Here is a 23153-nt window from a genome sequence, read left to right on the forward strand (position 1 = left end):
TTACTTAAGTGGAAAATCTTGGGATTTGTAGATTTTTGCAGGTTTTCTTAGGCTAAGCTTACCAAACATAAACTCCCCCATGATTACTGAGCACTGTTGCTTAACAGTTTCCTTGATGGGTATTCTGAATTTATGATGCCATCAGAGGCTGAGAACACAGCCTCAACACACATTTGTCAGTGACACGTTTGCCATATTTTTGTTGGAATTTGTTAAGGAAGAAATTAATTTGATGAACTGTTGCCTTTCCTTGATTATTAAGTTGTTATTATTCATGATAGTAAACCAGATGATGTACTATCATTGTATCTTTGTCCTTATTTGTGAAGTGGCTGTTTGTATGCCCTGTGCATTTATCAAGTGTTTCAGCATTTTTTAGAAATTTATTTGTATTAATTTATTCTATAAAAATATGTTAATCTCTGTCCTTTATACTACACAAGTTTTCCAGTCTTTCATTCAGCTGTTATTTCTTAAGGGAGATACTGGGGACTGAATTAGAACAAAATATATTCCATGCCTTTATGTCAAAATGGATTCTACTGTTACGTATTACTAAAAGCAACCAATAAAAATCATAGCGACATATCTATAAACATTTTTCCTTGGTGATTTAAAAAAACGTTAATTCAAGGCTTAGCCATTCTTTCCTTAGTTCTTTAATTATTCATTTGTAATTGACGTTTTGTTGTTGTTGTTGTTGTTGTTGTTACTGGGGATTGAACACAGGGGTGCTTTACAACTTATTTTAAGACAAGGTCTCACTAAGTTGATGTGGTCTCGCTAAATTGCCTAGACTGACCTCAAACTTGACATCATCCTGCTTTAGGCTCCTGAGTTGCTGGGATTACGGATATAAGCCACCATGTCTGATTGCAATCAATGTTTACTATGTTTCTTTTTTCTTTTTTTCTTTCTCTCTCCATTTAACTTTTTTTAATATTTATTTTTTAGTTGTAGGTGGACACACCATCTTTATTTCATTTTTATGTGGTGCTGAGGATCGAACCCAGTGTGCGAGGCGAGCACTCTACCACTGAGACACAACCCCAGCCCCTCCGTTTAACTTTTATGTGCATCAGACTATATGAGTCTAATGCTTAGTATATTGTTAATATGTTATCCCAACCCCATTGAAAACTTGTCCCTTCCTGTAATTTTGGGCTGTTGGCTATTATACTCTTCAGTACAATTCAATTAGTTTCTGATCTCTTTGTAGTCTGGTATCCGTTTCTTGTTGTTTAGTAATAGTAATTGCCTTATAATACTTAAATATTCTTCACATTTCCTTTGTAAGTTCTTTTTAAAAAAATTTAATTGATTTTTTAAAAAAAATAAATGACAGTGGAATGCATTACAATTCTTATTACACATACACAGCACAATTTTAATATCTCTTATCTCTGTATATAAAGTATGTTCACACCTATTTGTGTCTTCATACATGTACTTCGGATAATGATGTCCATCATATTCCACCATCCTTTTTGTTCTAAATATTTAATAGGACTCATCTCCTTATTGCTTTTTCCCAACATTTTTTTACTTGATTAGCTTATTCTTATGCATAATTTTAGTACCATTTTATAACCAAAATTCTTGTTTTGATTTTGATGGTTTTACATTTAACATGCTTCAGTTTTAGAAAGAGCACATCTTTATTATAGTATTCAAAAATATTATAAATCATTATTTTTTTTCATGAAAAGTTCTTAGTTTTATTTTATCTTATTTTAGTTTTTTGGTACTGGGGATTAAACTCAGGGGCACTCAACTATTGAACCACACCCCCGTCCTTATTTGTATTTTATTTAGAGATAAGGTCTTACTGAGTTGCTTAGGGCCTCGCTAAGTTGCTGATGCTGACTTTGAACTTGTGATCCTTCTGCCTCCCGATTCTGAGCTGCTGGGATTATAGGCATAAGCCACCATACCTGGCTAGTTCTTAATTTTTATATCATTTACTTCTACTACTTTAAATAACATATACACATATAAAACACACATATATATGCTCACATATATATGTGTATGTATATATGTGTGCGTATGTGTATTTTTCCTTGCATTGGAGTACCCTACTGATTTTATACAAATGTTCATAACTTTAACTGGTCCCAATAATTCTTATAAAATTTCTTTGGACTTCAGCCTTTCCACTGTACTATGAAATTCTCTATTTTTTCCCATGCTGGGGATTGGACCTAGGGCCTTACTGATGCTAGGCAAACACTCTGAGCTACACTCCCAAGCCATTTACTTATTTATTTGTATCAGGGATTGAACCCAGGGGCTCTTAACCATGGAGCAACATCTTTTTTTTAATTTGAGACAGGGTCTTGCTAAGTTGCTGAGGCTGGCTTTTAACTTGCCATCCTCCTGTCTCAGCCTCCCGAGCTGCTGGGATATTTTTAAGTGTTTGTATATTTGCAGAAAATTCAAACCATATGTTTATAAACATCAGTGATAATGTGCTTATTTTGATTTTCAGTTTAATTAGAATGTCTCTAAGTTTTGGGGATTAAACCCACATGTTAGGCCTTGTACATGCTCTACTGTTGAACTACACTCACAGCCCTTATTTTATGTTTTGAGATACAGTCTTGCTAAGTTGCCTAGGCTGGCCTTGAACCTTGAGATCCTCCTGTCTCAGACTTCCAGATAGCCTGAATTATAGACCTGTGCCATAGCACCTGGCTAGAATGTCTCTAAGAGTTTTGCTATGTTTGTTAAATTTTAGTTTGAGATAGATTTTTTTAAAGTTATTAGGGGTTCTCCATTGCTTCTTTGTGAAATTTCATATTGAGGTTGGATTTTATCATTTGTTTGTAGCATCAAATGACGTAAATGACTGACAACTGAAGATTTTTCCTGGAAAACAAGTTTTATTTGTGTATATTCAGGTGTTATGAATGGGATAGTAACTTCTGATCCATTTTTGAACATACCTTTGATTTCCTGTAGGTATGGGAATCTTTGTGTATCTCCCTTTTACCCTCTGCTCTTTTGTGCATACATATCTTGTAACGTTCAGCCAGGACTTAGGGGACAGAGCAGAGTGCTGCCGGAACCTGGCATCTTGCAAGCAAGTGTGCTGGGAGGAAGACAGACCCTTTTTGGGTGATTTTTTTCCTCAGGGAGTCTGCAATAGCATCTTTGTCTTCTCCTGGCTCCCCTTCATCATCTGTATTTTGTCTACAACGTTGTTAATGGAATGGGCAGATCTTCTTTCATTTTGACCATCTGGAAAGCACATAGAACAGAAAGTTCAGTTGTTAACCCTTGCTGGTTGCCTTCTTCATCAGGCCATCCCATTACTCCTTAGAGCGATAGATTTGTCATCCTTGCTTTCCCTCAGAGTCAAGATGCCTAGAGGTCCTAAATAAATGTCAGGAAAGTTTTGAGGTCCCAGTTGTGGAAATCTTGTGTTACACTGAAGCATAGGAGGAAGAGAAAATAGCACTGTGTAAGACAAAGCAATTAGATAGACCTTTGTGATGCAGAGAGAGAAAATTACTGCAAATACCTGGAAAACCTTATTGGTACATGTGCTAAAGAGAACTCTTAATTTATGCACATGGCCACAATCTTATTTGATCTTCACAGCAATCCTTTGAATTGAATTGAGGTTATTACTCTTGTCTTTTACAGACAGGAAGTAAGAATTTAGAAATTGGTCAGTTTGCCTAACCTCTCACAGTTTAGTGCTAGGACTTGAGCATTAGTTTCTGCTTGCTGATTTTGTACTCTTTCTGTTGCCGTTCTTAAAAGTGGTAGGGTGGGAGATAGGGAAGCAATTGGCATTTCCGTGTCATCTAGATACATTATTAGGGAATGAACAAAGGGAAAATAAAAATTTCTCTTAGACCACTTTAATTGCTTCCACATTCTTTTAAAAATAATTTTATTGAGATATAGTTTATGCCCATTACAATTTGCTGATTTAAAGTTTATAATCTTATGACTTTTAGTATATCCAAGAGCTATATAACCATCACTATTGTCATTTTTAGGACATTTTCATTGGTTTAAAAAGGAAACCCTTTTAGCCATTACCCCCTACTATTTGCCCATTTCTACCCCAGTCCTTGTGAATCAGCAGTCTACTTTTTGTCTCTGTGGATTTATCTACTTTGTACATTCATACAAATGTCATCATATTGTGTGTTTTTTTGTGACTAAATTCTTTCACTTAAAATGACATTTTTTCAAAGTTCATCCATTTGCATGTGTCAGTACTTTATTTCTTTTTATTATTGAATGAGTCTACTGAATGGAGAATACAAAAACAAGTTTTTGGGCAGTTTTCATAAATGGGGCAAATGTTTTTATTTCTTTTGAGTGTGTATGCCCTAAGAGTGGAATTGGTGGGTCATATGGTGACATGTTTAACATTTTGAGAAAGGATCAGACTCTATTCCAAAGCAGCTGCATATATTTCTATCAGCAGTGTCTTTAATTAGAGACATAATTAAAATGATATTTCATGGTTTGTGTTACATTTCTTTGATGACCAAAGATTTTGAGTAACTGTTTTTCATTGGGTTTAAATTTAATTGTAAGAGAGTTTTTTTTTTTAACATATTCTGAATACAAATCACTTACTAGATACAGGACTTACAAAAACTTCCTTCTATTCTGTGGATTTTTTTTTTTTTTTGGTGGTACTAGAGATTGAACCTAGGGGTTTTGCACATGCTGGGCAAGCACTTTGTTGCTGAACTGAGCTGTCTCTGGTCCTTTATTAAAAAATGTTTTTTGAAAGCTGGCGTTGAACTTGTGATCCTCCAGCCTTAGCCTCCCAAATAGCTGGGATTGTGGTATGCACACACATCCAGAAATCTTTTCGCTTTTGTTTTTTTTCAGTACTGGGGATTGAACTTGGTGCTTTGTCACTATATCCACCCTTAGTCCTACCCTGACACTTTTGTTAAAATTTTGAGACAGGGTATCATTTAATTAGCCAGGCTGGCCTTAAATTTGATATCTTCCTATTTCAGCCTTCTCAGTAACTGGAATTGTAGGTGTGTGCTACTGGACTGGCCTCTTCCCTTTCTTGATGATGTCTTTAAAAGCACATTTTTTTTTTTTTGGTGATGTGTAGTTTGTCTATTTTTTCTTTATTTTAGGAAGGGATACACATTCATTCTTCTGCATGTAGCTATTCAGTTGTCTCTGTCCTCTTGAAAATATTATTCTTTCACCATAGAATGGCCTTTGTTGAAAATCAGATGACCATAGATAACATGAATCCTAGACTCTATATTCTATTCTGTTGATCTATATATATATATTCTTTTGTTTTGTTTTGGTACTGGGGATTGAACCAGAGGTTGCTTACCACTAAGTGATAGCTCCAGCTCTTTTTTTAAATGTCTTTATTTTGAGGCAGGGTCTTGTTAATAAGTCCTTAAGGCCTCATTAATTTGCTGAGGCTAGTCTTGAACTTGCAATCCTCCTGCCTCAGCCTCCCGTGTCATTAGGATTGTATTGTGTACCACCACACCCATCTCTGTTGATCTATCTATATTTATTCAATACCATGATCTTGATAACTGTACTGTTTTGAATTTGAGAAGTGTGAATCTTCCAATTTTGTTCATCTTTTTCAATGTTATTTTAGCAATTTTGAGTCCCTTGAATTTCTATATAAATTTTGGAACTAGCTTTTCAAATTCCTGCAAAGAAGTCAGTTTACATTTTGATAGATATTACTTTGAATCTTTAGATCAATTTGGGGAGAATTGCCATCTGTGTTAGTTAGTTTTCTGTTGTTTTGGCAAAATACTTGATATAAAAAACTTAAAAAGAGGAGAGATTTCTTTTGGCTTACAGTTTCAGAGGCTTCAGTCCATGATCTCTTGGCCTTTTGGCTTTTGGCCCTATAATAAGGCATTTCATTATGGCAGAAGAATGTGGTGGAAGAAAGCTGCTCATTTCATGGTGACCAGGAAGGATGTGGGGAGGGAGAGAGGTGAAAGGGAGAGAAATAAAGATGGGGAGAGAAGGAAGAAAGGGATTTGGACAAAACACACCCTTCAAAGGCATGCCCCCATTGACCTGCTTCCTTTGACTAGGCTGTGCCTCTTAAAGGTTCCACTGTCTCCCAACATTGCTGTCAGCTGGGGCTAATCCTTTAACACACAAGCCTCTGGGAGACATTCCAGATTCAAACTGTAAAACATTTTAACAATATAAAGTCTTCTGATCCATGAACATAGGATTTCCATCCCCAGACTCAAAGAACTGGCCTTGGCATTTCAGTTCTAACAGATATGGATGCTCATTTCAGGTGTCCCATATTTTCTGAGATAGCATTAGTGGAATTGATTGTTAGGTATAATATAGAGGTTTAACCATTGCTTTTAAAGATAAATTGATAGATATCTGGAAATTTTGCAAAGAAAATAGGGTAGTAACTGCTTTATGCTTTCATAATTACCTTCACATTAAAAAGTGGTATGGTGGGCTGGGGTTGTGGCTCAGTGTAGAGCCCTTGCCTAGCACATGTGAGGCACTGGGTTTGATCCTCAGCACCATATAAAATAAATATAGATAGATAGATAGATAGATAGATAGAAAGAGAAAGGAAGAGAGAGAAAGAGATAGAAAGAGAGAAAGAGAGAAAGAGAAAGAGAGAGGGGGGGGAGAGAGAGAGAGAGAGAGACAGACAGACAGACAGACAGACAGACATTGTGTCCCTCCACAACTGAAAAATTTAAAAAGTGGTATGGTCTTGTTTTTAGTTTGTTTATAGACTTAGTTAGACTTACCCTCAGTGTGTCTGGCACAGGACAGGGATTGTTTCAAGTAAACTTACAGGTCTATCTCTTGGAGGCGGGGGTGTACATCAGAAGACTAGCTTAAGTGGCTGTAAAGAAGCAGGTCCTTAAAAACTGCAAATAATTTTAAACCCTCTTGCATTTGTGTTTCTGTGGCATAGTCCCCTGAGATTGTCATGGGCATGTATCAGTGATGCGATAATGCTTATCATCCATGACAAAGGACTTTAATGCATTACTGATGAAAAACCAATTCACTACTAACTATTGTGATCTGCTAGCATGTAAGACATATCAGCAAAAAATAAGTTTCTCTTGCATAATGTGCTTAAATATAAACATTCAGATCATTTGTGGGTTACAGTGCTTCATCTGTACTAGCTTCATCAAGGCTTGAAGTAGAGTAGGTTATGCATATCTACTCGACTTCAGAAAAAGAGTAGGTTATGTATATCTACTCTACTTTAAAAAAATTAAGTAGGTGACACTTGTTATCAGAGATTATCTACCTGTTCTAAAATTAAAAGTTTTTTTTTTTTTTTTTTTTTTTTAAGATACTGGAGATTAAACTCTCAGGGCCTCACACAGGCTTCACGGGTGCTGTACTGTTGTGTTCCATGACTAACCACTCAAGGTCATTCTAGGTGAACTGGTCTGCACAAAATAATCACACAGAGACAGAGAAATACCTTTTTCTTTGGATCCTGTGATGGCTCCTCCGAACTTAAAGGTCTGGAAAGACAGAGCACATGCTGAACTCTTTTATTGGGGAGAAGCCATTCAAATGAGGCAAGGGGTCAGGTTCAGGGAGTTGAGTTTAGATTTATGATGTCTGCTCTCAACAGGTTGACTGACATCTAGGAAGGCCATGCCCATCTCATGAGCTGTGTGGGGATCATGGCAGAGCAAGCGAAAAGACCAAGCAAGGCCAGCCCAGAACAGAGGGACGTCAGTTCAGTCCACTTGGTGTGCTCAATGCTCATATTCACACACACACACAGCCCATGGCTGGCTTGCCACATCTCCGTATTCTCATCACTCAAGGTTAAAGGGTTCTTGGTTTGTGTGTGACAGCTCCCGACACTTTACCACTGAGGTATATTCCTGGCCCTTTTTAAATTTTATTTTTATACAGGGTCTTTGCTAAATTGTCCAGTATGGCTTCAAACTTGCTATCCTCTTTCTTCAACCTCTGTGTAGCTGGAATTACAAGCATGTACTGCCATGGTTGGCATAAAATTTGATTTTTAAAATCAGATTTTTTTAAAGATCATTTCCTTGCATTCATTGGTTCCTTCCAGTTTCTTATTCCTTTCTGTTGCTTGTTGATTTTAGCTATGCAAAGGAGTCCATTTTGTGAGTCCTTTTGTTGTTCTGTTTCTGTAGTGACCTGTCAATGTGAGACCAGCCTCATAAATACCTTTGTACAGAGCAGAATTTTGGGAGAGGTGATATAAATGTCTGCTTGTCAAATGTGGCCTTAGGGTTGTTAGGTTTTGTTGTTTGTCTTCCCTGCCTATCTACTACTACTATCTCACCCCAGCATATGGTTAATAAATGAAATCCCTCAAGTTAGAGATTAATTCTTTTGGTTTAAAGCTTATATCCTGGTTAAGTTTCAAACAGCAAGAAACATTGCTACCTTAAGCCTTATGAATAATTTGTATTTAATTGTATATAGAATTTTGATAGATTTCAGTGGGGGCATTGAGAAGAGAGAATGAAGAAGAACATAGTTCAATTACTAGCCACTTCAGGGGCATGTAGGAGGGGAAAAAAAAAAAAAACAGAAAAAAGGCATGAGTGCCTGGAATTATTGAAGACAGCGTAACATACACTATTATTCTACCTAAGGGCAGCATTTTCTTGGTTCTCAGGAATGTCATCTTCGTGGGGGTCTTCATGATAACCCCCATCTTCTGTGAGAAACCCTTTAGAGCAGTGCTTGGCAAACTATAGGTCATGGACCAAATCTAGCCTGCTACTTGTTTTTATAAGTAAAGTTTTATTAGAATATAAATCTTAGTCCATTTTGTGTTGCTATAATAAAATACCTAGATAATTTATAAAGGAAAGATTTATTAACTCCCAGATCTAGATGTTCAAGAGCATGGTATTGGCATTACTTTCTGGTGAGGGTCTCATAATATGGTGGATGACATGACATGGTGAAAATACAAGAAAGGGGAGAAGGGCAAGAAGGTAGGGAATATGAGAGATGTGAACATGGCAAGAGAGTGGGCAGAAGCAGTAAAAGTTGCTTTATAACAACCTGCTATTGAGTAAACCAATGAAACCTAACTCGCTCTCTCAGGAAAGCATTAATCTCTCTTAAAGACCTCATCTCTTAAGGCCCCATCATCTAAATACCATTACATTGGGGAATAAGCTTCTAGCATATGAACCTTTGAGGAACACACAATATCAAAAACCATAGCACATCACCATTCTCCTTCATTTACATATAAGTGGTTTCCATGCTAAAAGGCAAGTTGAGTAGCTGCAACAGATTCAGCCACACACCTGAAATATTTATGTGGCCCATTATAGGAAAAGTTTGCCAACAACTGGTCTAGTGAGTCTAGACTTTTAGAGGGTTAAGCATGGATCATGGATATTTTGAATTTATATTAGACTTCTTAACCTCCAATTTTACTATTGTATATGCTCAAGAGCAGCAGTTTTAAGGAAACATAACTGCTTATATCAGGATGAGTGCTTGATTATGAAAAAAGTTTAACTTCAAAAATATAGTAGATGAATAAAGTGCTTAAACCTAAGTAGACAATGGAGAATTAATCTTTGATTATACATGTACCTGATCCACCAGCCTCTTCAGCATACTCCCATTTTAGAGAAATGTTACAATTTTCCTCCTAAAAAGTCATTTTCCTTTTTTTTTTTTTTTTTTTTTTTTGAATACCAGGAATTGAACCCAGGGGCGCTTAACCATTGAACCACAACCCTAATCCTTTTTATTTTGAGACAGGCTGTCACTAGGCTGCTTAGGGCCTTGCTGACTTGCTGAGACTGACCTTGAACTTGAATCCTCTTACCTCAGCTTCCTGAATTGCTGAGATCATTGGTGTGTTCCACCACATCTGGCTAATTTCTGTCATTTTTGAAGATTAAACATTTATCATTATCTGTTTAAGTAAAAATATGAAATTAAAGATAAAATGCTAATCTCATTCTTAGAAAAGTATTTTAGCTCAGTTATGTTTCTCTTCACTCCTCTTAGCTTGAAGTCCATGGCCCAAGATGACTCTACCAGTGGAGACTCTCTTCTATAAAGAAGGAAACCGGATCAGAGGCTGGGATGAGCATGCCACTGCATCAGAACTCTGCCATTCCATCCCAGGATGCTACTTCTGCTAGAATCTACAGAAGTAAGACCAAAGAAAAGGAGAGGGAAGAACAGGTAATGGGAGAATACATTTATTTTTTAGTTTTCATTAAAAGTTCATTAAATATGATCTTTAAAATACTTAAGCTCTAAAATCAGGGTTTCCTTAGGTAATATACTAATAAGTACACAATAGTTGTTCTTAGAAGAGATTGTCTTTTAGTAGTTTTCTGATTTTGATGTAAACTTATTCTGTTCATAAATGGTTATAAATGGTTTATCTATTGGTTAAGTCTGTATGCCTGATTACTTCTGATAAATCACTAAGATAAAGTTCATGCCGGGCACGGTGCTACATGCTTGTAAACCCAAAGGCTCTGGAGGCTGAGACAGGAGGATCACGAATTCAAAGCCAGCCTCAGCAAAAGCAAGGCACTAAGCAACTCGTTGAGACCCAGTCTCCAAATAAAATACAAATTAGGGCTAGTGATGTGGTTCAGTGGTCGAGTGCCCCTGAGTTCAATCCCTAGTACCCCCTGCCCCCCAAAAAGATAAAGTTCTTTTAATTTTCAGAACATGATATAAAGCATAAATTTATTTGAAGAAAAATTTAGGAATGCTTTACTTGGTTAAAAGGGTACCATAGTTAATACCACTGAGCTTCTCTCTGCCCTTGTACTTGTGATGTGGCTTGAAAATAACTATGCATTAGAGTCTGAGAAGTTCAGGATGGAGAATGTTTAGGACTTCTAATCCCAGCCAGTGGGGTCAAGGAAGTCTTCTTGGAAAAGATGGCATTTGTGCAGAGACCTGAAACAATGATCTGGAGTTAGGAGAAAGGGAGGAGGCATAGTATGCCAAGTTGGGGAAATGCTACATGCCAAATTCCTGAAGATTAGAGCAATGTGAATTTGTAGAGATTAAAATAAAATAACTTGAGCACAAAGGTCAGATTGTTTAGTGGCAAGATAGGAAGCTGGAAAAATCAGCAGAAAGCTACTTTAAGGAGTTTGGATTTATCTGTACAAAGAATTGAACGATCAGATTTTTGTTCTTAAAGTTTCCCTGAGACTGCAGTTTGTAGAATGAATTCAGTAAGTTCTGGGAGAGCAGAGGATTATTTAATAGCTTAGTTAGTCTAGGTTTAGTATAGTTTTTCTGTACAAGGCCAGATAATAAATAAAGTTATATGTTGCTTATAAATAGGGATATGAGATATGCATGTATGAGTATGTCACAGTGAATATTATGTGTAACTATAATGCACCAATAAAATTTAAAAAAAATATGGGGATACATTCTGAGAAATAGACTATAAGGCAATTTTATCATTGTGCCAACATCGTGAGAGTGTACTTGTATAACTAAGATAGCCAAGGAAGGAGTCACTAAGCTGTGTAATCAAAACATTATGTGGTGTCTGATTGTATTTTAGACTTTGTGGGCCAATCACACTAACTTTGCCATTGTGATATGAAAACACTAAGACAATATGTCAGTGTTTGGACCTGTGTTCCAATAAAAGGTTGTTTACAAAAACAAGTGGAAGCTGTATTTTAAAGATAGGCCAATCCCTGAAGATCCTTGGCCTAGGGAAAAAGGTGATGGTGATATCATCTGGGATGGGTTAATGGAGTATTTAATTTATTTCTTAATTGGACTTGCTGAATATATGTGGGGAGGCACAGGAAAGAATAAAGGATGACTTCCTGCTTTCTCCATTGCCTTTGCAACGTGCTGTATAAACATATGCCAATTAGTTCTTGAAGAATTTCTATTTTATAGTTAAACTGATCTTTACCAAAGACTAAGAAAAAAATTAATAAGTGTCATTCAATTTGAAGTTATTGTAGTTGATTGGATACCATTCTTTCCATTATTCCATAAAGAATTTTAAAAAATCTATCATATTCTAGCTCTTTTGAAGTACCTGGACTTCAAAATGAAAATAAAATGAAAATTTCTATAAATGAAAATAGCTCTCTCTTTTCTTAGTTTGTGTTTTCCCACACCCTTTTTTGTTTAGCTGAGCACTTGGGAGAAGTGTGACCAGCACTGGTTGAAATGCCAGCTGTAAGGGTAGTGGTAAAGTAGATAATTGTTAGTTGTATTAATATTTTTCATTATTTTTTCTCACTTGCTAGGGTTGAAAGAAGACCCTCAAATGTCTTTCCCATATTCTGTCAGTGGAAGATTTATTTAAATTAATAGTCTTTTCTTATAAGCCTTCTTTAACCCAAATGGTTTTTAAAATATAACTAAATCTTACTATAAGGTACTTGCCTATACCAAGTTGAGACTGCCAATTTCCTTTTCATTGTAGGTTGAATTTAGACAATAGATGGCTGTAATTTCTTGGTGTGTCTCTTAGTCTGCTCTGGCTGCTGTAACAAAATAACATAGTCTGGGTGGCTTAAATAATAAACATGTATTTCTCACAGTTCTGGAGTCTGGAAGTCTGAGGTCAGGGTTCCTACTTCTGACTGTGTGTGAACAGTAGCCTTCCTGTGATGTCCTCATATATTGAGAGGAGAGAGAGGAAGCTTTTTCATGTTTCTTCACAGAAGAGCACTAATCTCATCATGAGCTCCACCCTTAGAGCCTAATTTTTCTCAGATGTATAATTTCCAAATACCATCCCATTGGAGACTAGGGTTCCAACATAGGAATTTGGAGGGGAGGGTGAGATAAACATTTAGTCCATAGCAGTATATGAGAGTCCATGCATATGAGAAAGTTACACGTACTTGGTGTGGAACAGAAAGGAAGATATCCAATATTTTAGTCAAGAAGGGAAATTCTTTTTGATATATACCCTACTTTAGATTTCATTGTTAAGTGGATATTCAATAAGTGCTTACTGAATTGATCTGTTTTATAGTATGGTTTTTAAAGGCTTAAATAAATAGCTTTGACTTGTTATATTTATAGAATTGGGATTTTGATTGGTTTTGTTCCTTCTTTGTGAGGGGAGTAGTTTGAACCTGTTGGCAGCCTGACCATGCTGGAAATCATGGTGCCACTATGCAGCTGCAGGCAGTGAAACAGCAGTTAAGACAGGATCTTGCAAGACCCCCAGAGCTTCCATCTTATCATTCACTGTTCTCAGAACTACGAAGGTGAAATTTATCCCATATTTGTTTCATGTTACCTCAAAGGTGAATTTATGCATGATTTTTTCTATAGCACCCACTGGATAAGCCTGTCTATAATTCTGTGGAGAGTTAATGGACTTTTACATAATAGCCAGTATGGTTGATAAATAAGAAAAATATTTTGTAATCCACAAAAGGATATCTGTTACTGTCACTTTCTTGAAGAAGCATACATATTTTTAGGATTTTATAGATATTGATCCATTGCTTTTGAAACTGTGGTCTGCACTGGGAAACTTGATTTGGTGTTTAAATTTGTATCTTTTTTAGTGTGAGAATTATTATTATTATTTTTGGTAATACTGGGGATTGAACCCAGCACCTATTTACTTCTGAGCTACATCCCTAACCCCCCCCCCCAACTTTTTTAAAATTTTGAGACAATATCTTGCTAAATTGTTGAGGTTGGCTTCAAAATTTTGGTCCTTCTGCCTCAGTCTCCCAAGTTGTTGGGATTACAGGCATTCTCCATCATGCCTGGCTGTTGTGAGAATTTTAATTAGATAATGTTAATGGGATTTACAAATTTTTGTTTTTTATTGGTGCATTATAATTGTATATAACACTAGGATTCATTGTGGTATATTCATATGTACACATAACAATTTGGTCAGTTTAATTCCCTAGTAACTCCCTTTTCTCCCCCCAACCCCCACCCCCTTCTTTTACTCTACTAATCTATCTTCTGTTTTTGCATCTTTAAGATCTAATGTACATCTTTAAAATATACCTGTTCCAGATTACTTTTTGGTAGGCATTACCATCTGTGAGAACATTTGCATGGCTTCTTAAGTCTTCCATCTACCTAACCTCTAGCCCTTGATCCGCGCTGGCTTCATGAAAGAAGGTTCGAATCCTGAGAAAACGCTAGGGAGCTTTAAATTAAAGAAACAAGACTCTAATTACCTTTAAAACCAGCTCCAGGACAGCTTCTCCTAGCTCCATCTTCCAGCCACCTAATGCGATATCGAGGTTTACTGAAGAGGCTAGTGAGAGAGAGAGAGAGAACACCCCAGGGAGTGGACTTTTATTGGGGAACAAAAAATTCCCGGGAAAATCCCACCCAATGAAGATTAAGGGGACAGCATCCCAAGGTCAGGGGTGACGATTGGATTGGGTCTTCCGGGCAGTGGCCAGACACGCCTCTGCATGGCCAAGCCCTCAGACCTGGAGAAGGGTGGGAAAAGCTCTGACACAACTGTGTCTAAGTGCCTCTCACCCAGCCAGGGAGGTAACTCAAATCATGTGCGAGGATGGCCTACCACACTTACCTGTGAGGGCCTCAAGAGATTATTTGTTGTAGTCCATTTTCTGTTGCTATAACAGAACACCTGGCACTGAATATTTTATAATGAAAAGAAATATAGAATAAAAGAAATATTAAATTCAAGTTAATCAATTTATAAAGAGAGGAAGCTTATTTAGTTCATAATGTTCTGCCTCGCCTCCAGCCCCAAGGAATGGAGTTGGCTGTGTATGGCCTGAGACCTCTGAAACTATGAGCCCCCAAATAAACTTTCCCTCCTCTAAAATTGTTCTCATCAGTCCTTTGGTTAGAGTAGTGAAAAAGATGACTTAAAACAAAGGGAAATCTCTTCTTCTAGAATAAACTCAGCTTTCTTCTTTCTCATATACTGTGCCTTTCTCTGTCCTGCCCGGTGTGCATGGACCTTATGTCTTCTCATTGGCTCATGCTTCTGTCTAGCCTTTCTGTGTGTGTTACCTACCTGTGTGGTCTAGGGGGACCCTTCCCTCTCCAGCTACATTATGAACCATGAGCTGGTGTGGCACTTTTTGTGCAGTTGAGGTGGATGGGAGGGGGGAGTCATGAAGTGTTCGTAAAGGGAGAAGGGAACCAGCTTAGCTGGGGAAGGGCTACAGGCAGCCTCTGCTGTGTTGTTTGATTTTTTTGTAAGAGAGAGAGAATTTTTTAATATTTATTTTTTTTAGTTTTTGGTGGATACAACATCTTTATTTTTTAATTTTTATGTGGTGCTGAGGATCGAACCCAGCGCCCTGTGTATGCCAGGCGAGCACGCTACCGCTTGAGCCACATCCCCAGCCCAAATTTGTATCTTTTTTTAGTGTGAGAATTATTATTAATTTTTGGTAGTAATAATAATAATTATTATTTTGTCATCTATGACCTGTATAATGGATAAGGAAAAGTTACCACCCTTTTGGGCCCCTACCATTTCTCAATGCCTTAGGAGAGTCCATGTCCATCCAAGTGAGCCCAGGTAAGTCTCCTCTTCCTTTGAAGTCATTCTTTTTCCTCTAAAGGCTGATTACCCACCTACCCATCCCTTGAGTGAGAGATAAAGGGAACCTTGTTTAAGCCAGAGTACTTATTACTGAAAATTAACTTCCTGAGAGAGCAAAAGCTTGAGGCATTTTTAATAAGTGCAGAAGAAAAATAAAGAATGAAGTAGTTAGGTAAAAATGAGGGATGCAGAAAACAGGTAGAGAACATTATAGGTGATTGAACTTTCTAGAGGCCAGTGACAAGATGGTAAGATTATGGGTCTTCCTGTCTTTGGTTCAAGTTCCTCTTGGAATTGTGTTTTTAGTTGCAGTGAATTGACTGCTTCAGACATGATGCATTTGGAAATGTGTAAGCATTGACAAATTGAGGGAAATGAATGTTCATCTGATTCCTAGAAGAATACCAATGAGATGAAAGGTTTATTTATAGCCTTTGACCAGGAAAATTCCCCTTTGAAGCAGTTTATTTCCTGGCATTGGTACTCAAAGCTCCCTTCCCCCAGCCCTTGGTGATTTTCTTTGGTATGCAGTAGCTGATCTTTTGCTAAATATAAATACTGGCCTGCTGATCACAGGGCAAGCACTGTGCTGCTTTTCTTATAGCCAGAACCCTGTAGGACAGGTTTATAGAGGAAAAGGAAAAAAAAATTGTTCTTTTAGACATCTCTGGTTTAATTATTTACTCTTCCTACTTTTTTTTTTTTTAAAGTCTCTCAAGTAAGTCTGGGTGATAGGTTAGCATACCAGAAGAGCAAACAGATCCAGTAACATTTACTGTCATTTACTGGAAAACTGAACTTCCATTCCTTGCATGCCAGCAAGTATGGTTGGTTTAGAATCTTTATATTGCATATTGCTATAAGGCAGTAATGAAATTGCTTGCTGGGATGGACTAGTCATGAATTATTCATTCACTGCCTAGTTCCTTGGAAATCAGTTGGAGGAAGTAGTTAGTCCAGTTTGATCACAGGAGCATTAGTTACACTGAGGGCTTTGAGTCCAGAGGCTGTAAGGATGTGCTTTTGCTGACTGTTGTAGGGCTGAAGCTGCTGTGTAGGCAGAGCCCATCCTCCAGTGTGGAGCACAGGCACCATGCTGCAGGGGAGAGCTGCACTGAGGATACACCAATGTATTCCTGCTGGAAAATGAAGCTTCAGGTAGGAGAAGTGCCCTTCAGCAGTGCTGAGGTTTCTCACAGATTTTAAGGATGCCATTTTTGGCCTTCTGAAACAAATATGTACAGAATTTAGAGTTGCTTTCTCTATAGATCTATCCAATCTGAGAAGTTAAGCAGTTTATATCTTCAAGGATCTACATTGTTTCTAACAAAACTGTTCCTCAAAATTGTGGAAAGTATTTTTTAAGCAAATAAATATTTAAATGTATGTATTATAGCATTTTTAGTGGTATCTTTCTTTTGATGTAAAAATCGTCCTTTTAATTGCCCATTTAATTTTAAATCATGGATTTTTGAATCATGGTTTTCTTTGGAAATTTTTGAGAAAGACAGTTTAGTTCACAGTCTGGGTACAGCTGCAGGCTCTATTACTATTTTCTAGAGAAAGTATTGTTTGTAGAAGCTACTTCAGTTCTTTCTATTGAAACTCATTCTGGGAAGATCTTCAGCTTCTCATAGAATTGAAAAAAAATACATAGAAGACAGAACAAAGACCTTGTTGGGTATTATTTACTGTGTGTGTGTGTGTGTGTGTGTGTGTGTGTGTACACGTAGGTATGTACTGTGTGTGCTTTAAGCCAGACATATAATTTCATTTGGCAGGGCTGTTATAATGTTGCCATTTGTTTCCTTTGTTTGATTTTGGGTGCTGTCTGTGTTAACTTTGCTGAGACCGGAGATTTTCTTGCTGTGAGAACACAAAAATAGTAAAGATGAAAAGAACCACATCACCAAGGACTCTGAGCCAAATTGGATATATTATTTTATCAGTAAATATTTTCAGTTTTAAAACTATACCAGATGTCTCTTGAACACATGTACTTTGGCTCTGAGACAACTAAGGAAGATTGACAGTACTCCTATACTGTTTTCTTAAGCTCTGTAAGAGCAGGAGTATTTATTTTGTTCACTCATCATTCCCAAGGGTCTAGAACACTACCTGGTAGTTGGTCAATAAATGTATTTCTGAATGAGTACATTCTGTACTGAACTCTTTAAATAGCCTTTGAACAAAGGTTGCTTGTTCATGTAGTGCTGTAGGAAGTTATAGTATAATTTTTTCAATAACTTTTATAGGAAATGGCTTCTTATTTATATTGCTAAAGAATATTTCAAGTTCAAGGTTTTGTGTACTGAGTGGATGCATAATTTTTTTAAAAATTTTTATTTTTTTAATTAGTTATATATGATAATAGAATGCATTTATGTATTTTGACATATCCTACATAAATGGGGTATAATTTCCCATTTTTCTGATTATACATGTTATGTTGTAGAATCACATCGGTCATGAAGTCATATATGTGCATAGGTAATAATGTCTGTTTCATTATACCTTCTATCCCCATATCACCTCAATTGCCTTCACTCCCCTCTACCTAATCTAAAGTAACTCTATTCTTCCCTAGAGCCTGCCCTCAATGTGAATTAGCATCCGTATCAGAGAAAACATTTGGCCTTTGTTTTGGGGGGGATTGGCATATTTTGCTTAGCATGATATACTCCAGCTCCATCCATTTACTGGCAAATGCCATAATTTCTTCTTTAAAAGCTGAGTAATATTCCATTGAATATATATGTATACACATACACACATACATATATACACACGCTCCACATTTTCTTTATCCATTCATCTATTGAAGGGCATGTAGATTGGTTCCATAGTTTAGCTATTGTAAATTGAGCTGCCGTAAACATTGACATGGCCATGTCACTATAGTATGCTGATATAGTACTTTGGGTATAAACTGAAGAGTGGGATAGCTGGGTCAACTGGTGGTTCCATTCTGAGTTTTCTGAGGAATCTCCAAACTGCTTTCCATAGTGGTTGTACCAATTTCCAGTCCCACCAGCAATATATGAGTGTACCTTTTCCCTCACATCCTTGCCAACATTTATTATTTCCTGTGTTCTTGATGATTGCCATTCTGACTGGAATGAGTTGAAATCTTACAGTAGTTTTGATTTGCATTTCTCTAATTGCTAGAGATGTTGAACATTTTTCCATATATTTGTTGATCAGTTGTATTTCTTCTTCTGAGAAGTGTCTATTTAGTTCCTTATCCCATTTATTGATTGGGTTATTTGTTTTTTTGGTATTACATTTTTTGAGTTCTTTGTATATATCCTAGAGATTAATGCTTTATCTGCCAGTCTGAAGGCTTTCTCTTCACATTATTGATTTTTTTTTCCGAGAAGAAACTTTTTAGCTTGAATCCATCCCATTTATTGATTCTTGATTTTACTTTTGCGCTTTAGGGATCTTGTTAAGGAAATCAGATCCTACGCCGACATGATAAAGATTTAGGCCTACTTTTTCTTCTAGGAGGCGAAGGGTCTCTGTTCTAGTACCTAAGTCTTTGATCCACTTTGAGTTGACTTTCACGCAGGATGAGAGATAGAGGCTTAATTTCATTTTGTAAAATGTGGCTTTCCATTTTCCCCAGCATCATTTGTTAAAGAGACTATCTTTTCTTCAGTGAGTGTTTTGGTGCCTTTGTCTAGTATGAGATAACTGTATTTGTGTGGGTTTGTCTCTGTGTCTTCTATTCTGCATGTCTGTTTTGGTGCCAATACCATGCTGGTTTTGTTACTATAGCTCCGTAGTATAGTTTAAGGTCTGGTATTATGATGCCTCCTGCTTCACTTTTTTTTGCTAAGGACTGCTTTGGCTTTCGGGTCTCTTATTTTTCCAAATGAATTTCATGATTGCTTTTTCTAATTCTATGAAGAATATCATTGGGATTTTAATAGAAATTGCATTAAATCTGTATATGCTTCTGGTAGTACGGCCATTTTGACTATATTAATTCTACCTACTAGGAGCGGAGGAGATCTTCTTCTAACGTCTTCTTCAGTTTCTTTTTTCAATGTTCTGTAGTTTTCATTGTAGAGTTCTTTCACCTCTTTTTTTAGATTGATTCCCCAATTTTTTCTTGAGACTATTGTGAATGGGGTAGTTTTCCTAATTTCTCTTCTCAGTGGATTCATTGCTGATGTATAGAACATGTTTGATTTATGGGTGTTTTGCTGAATTCATTTATTAGTTCTAGAAGTTTTTTGTGGAATTTTTTGGAACTTCTAGATATAGAATCATGTCATCGACAAATAATGATATTTTGAATTCTTCTTTATCTACTTGTATCTCTTTATTTTTTTTTCTAATTGCCCTGACTAGAGTTTCAAGGATGATGGTTGAATAAAAGTGGTGAAAGAGGGCATTCTTGTCTTGTTCCAGTTTTTAGAGCGAATGCTTTCAGTTTTTTCTGTTTAGAATTATGCTGGCCTTGGGTTTAGCACATATAGCTTTTATGATGTTGAGGTATGTTTCTATTATCCCTAGTTTTTCTAGTGTTTTGAACATGAAAGTGGATGCATAATTTTTAAGTGGCATATTTTTATCTCTTCATTTTACTATTTATATAATTAATATATTTTTTTAAAAATATTTTTTATTTTTTTAGTTTCTCGGCGGACACAACATCCCTGTTTGTATGTGGTGCTGAGGATCGAACCGGGGCCGCATGCATGCCAGGCGAGCACGCTACCGCTTGAGCCACATCCCCAGCCTTATAATTAATATTTTTTAGAAATCAGCAAACCTTTCTTTTCGGCAAAATGTTATTTCGTATTCAGAAAATAAAAATGAAAAATACTTCATAGAAAATGCACTTGGAAAAGATTATAGTTTTTAATTATCATTGTTTTAAAATTTTGAGACAGGGTCTCCCTAAGTTGCTTAGGCCTTGCTAAGTTGCTGAGGCTATCATTTGAACTTGTGATCCTACTTCCTCAACCTCCCAAGTTGTTGGAATTACAGGCATACACCACCACACCTAGCTTGGAAAAGATTATATCTTCCTGGTTTGCAGATGACTGCCTTCTCTTGGTGTCCTCATGTGATCTTTTTTATATGTATACATACTTACTGTTGGTTTCTCTTCTTTTAAGGACACTTATTGGATTAGGGTCCCCATCATCATGCCATCATTTAACTTTAATTAACTACTAAAAGCTTTATCTTTAAGTATGGTCACATCACATGTTGGGAGGTAGAGGTTCAACATGCAAATTTGGGGAACATACAGTTTTGTCCTTGGCACTGACCATAACAATACTTTTAAAAGTAAGATTTCTAATACTTTTCTTTTTATTTATTTATTTTTCTTTGGTATAAAAATTGTAAATAATTTGAAACTAAAGCGCCAGTCCACAAAAAGCATGGGGAAGGGGCCTCTTTTTTTTTGTGTGTGTTGTGCTGGGGATCAAACCCTCATGCATACTAGGCAAACGTTATACTACTGAGTCACATCCCCAGCACACTTAAAGTGTCTGTAAGGTAAATATTCTTGTTTCTAATGTATGCATATAGAATTTATTTTAAAATTTAAGGGATTGCAGTATTTATTCCCATTTTATCTTCTTCCTGTGCACTTCTCAAGTCAGTATTTAAAGAGGTACTCAACCTGCCCTTCCCAGAATCAGTAGTTTTAAGTAAGTTTCAATCAGAGCTATGCCAGGGCAAAGTGTAGGCTTGAATTCTGACAGATCTATGTTTGAATTCCAGCTCCTATTTACTCCCCAGTCCCTGGGAAACTACTGAGCTAGGGAACATCATGAAATTCCTGAATTTCTCCAAATCTAGTTTTTTTTTTCATTTTACAGATGAAGATTAAACTTTTGTGCAAAAGATGGCTGGTTGGCTTCTCAACATGCATATTAAAATAATTTTATTGGCCAAGAAGCATAAGTAACAAGCACAACATTTGTTCCTTTAGGGAATTACAATCAAAATCATAAAGATAACTAATTCATACCCAATAGGATGACTATAAACAGAATAATAAATAATAAGCATTGGTGAAGTTGTGGAAAAATTGGCATCCTCTTTGTGCATTGATGATAGGGATATAAAATACTATAGCATCTATGAGAAAGAGTTTGATAATTCCTCAACAATTAAACGGAACTACAATTCTAAACAGATTTTTAAGCAAAAACATGTACATGAATGTTCATAGCAACACTATTTTCAATAGTAAAAAGGTGGAAGCAACCTAAATGTCCATCACTGGATGAATAAACAAAATGTATTAAATTCATGAAAGAGAATATTCAGTCATAAAAAAATAAAGTGCTGATATATACTACATTGATTGAACCTTGAAAATATTATGATAAATGAAAGAATCTAGTAACAAAAGACCATATTTTGTGTGTTACATTTATATAAAATATCTAGAATAGTCAAATTCATAGAGCATAGTAGTGATTGCCAGGGGCTGAGGAGAGGGGAATGAGGAATGAGAGCCACAGAGTCTGGGCTTTCATTTTACCATAGTGAAAATGGTCTGGAACTAGATGGTGATGATGATTGATAGTATTGTCAGTGCACTAAATATCACTGAGTTGTATGCTTTCAATAGTTAGAATGATAAATTTGATGTGTATTTACCATGAGGAAAAAAAATGTAAAGGATGAGCTTACAACAAGAAAAAAAAGCCAACTTATGAGATGTTTTAAAGAATTAATTTTTCTCATGATATGAGAGAGCCAGGCAAATATTCTACCAGTTTAAAAAAAGTCAAAAGAGCACCAATTTTTGTGGAGGAAAGGAATGTTAAGATGAATTACAAATAAATAAAAAAAATTTATTCCAAATGGGGATGAAGTCTATTAAAATCATTCTCATCATAAATTAATGTCTACCAGGTTTTTACAGTTTATTTTCAACAAAGTATTACAAATAGTTTTCCATTGAAATGACATTTTTTCCTCTAGATTCCCTGGTTTTGATTTTAAAAATCTCATAGAAAAGTTATTCTTGATTAGAAAATAACATCTGATTAGATTTGACATATTTTATTTATAAAGACACAGGGAGAATGGTCCTTCTTAAGTTGGCTTTGCTCTAAATGTCCTTGAAGAATTTCAGGTTCAATTTTTTTCTTTTTTAAAAAAGTTTTTATTTATTAGTGCATAGTTATACATAGTTATAGATAGTATACATAGTTATAGATAGTATACTTAAAGTTTACTCCATTTCTTTTTAAATTTTGTTGTAGTTATACATGATAGTAGAATGTAGTTTACTCCATTTCAATCCACAGTACTTCCCCTTATACTCCTCTCTTCCCAATACCTTTACTATCTATTGGTCTTCCTTCTATTTATTTATTTATTTTAAAAATTGGTACATTATATTTATATGTAAAATTGGAATTCATTGTGATGTATTCATACATATACATAGCATAATTTGGTTAGTTTGGATCTTTTCATACCTCTTATGATTTGTGGTCCTAAGGTTAGAAATCCAAGCCAAGAACTTGTTACAAGGTTTCAGCTATAATATCTAAAAGAATTGCATATTTTTAAAAACTATTTATTTTTTAGTTTTAGGTGGACACAATATCTTTATTTA

At 36.0% G+C, this 23153-nt stretch overlaps 1 protein-coding gene across 11 annotated transcripts in view; it reads left to right on the forward strand.

Annotated features, from left to right (window-relative positions):
* Positions 1 to 23153, forward strand: part of MARCHF8 (membrane associated ring-CH-type finger 8) — a 131856-nt gene that overhangs the window by 43933 nt on the left and 64770 nt on the right. For 8 of the 11 annotated variants that reach the window (XM_081268526.1, XM_081268524.1, XM_081268527.1 and 5 more), the window contains one exon: positions 10024 to 10203. The exons of 1 other annotated variant lie outside the window; for it this stretch is intronic. In XM_081268526.1, coding sequence (XP_081124652.1) covers positions 10102 to 10203 — 102 coding nt within the window. In that variant the 5' untranslated portion in view covers positions 10024 to 10101. Of the gene's footprint in view, positions 1 to 10023; positions 10204 to 16586; positions 16706 to 23153 lie in introns of those variants that run through there. 2 more of the 11 variants (XM_081268523.1, XM_081268530.1) reach the window with 2 other exon arrangements.

Source organism: Spermophilus citellus, assembly GCF_964194105.1.
Source record: "Spermophilus citellus genome assembly, chromosome: 15".
NCBI classification, from domain to species: Eukaryota; Metazoa; Chordata; class Mammalia; order Rodentia; family Sciuridae; genus Spermophilus; species Spermophilus citellus.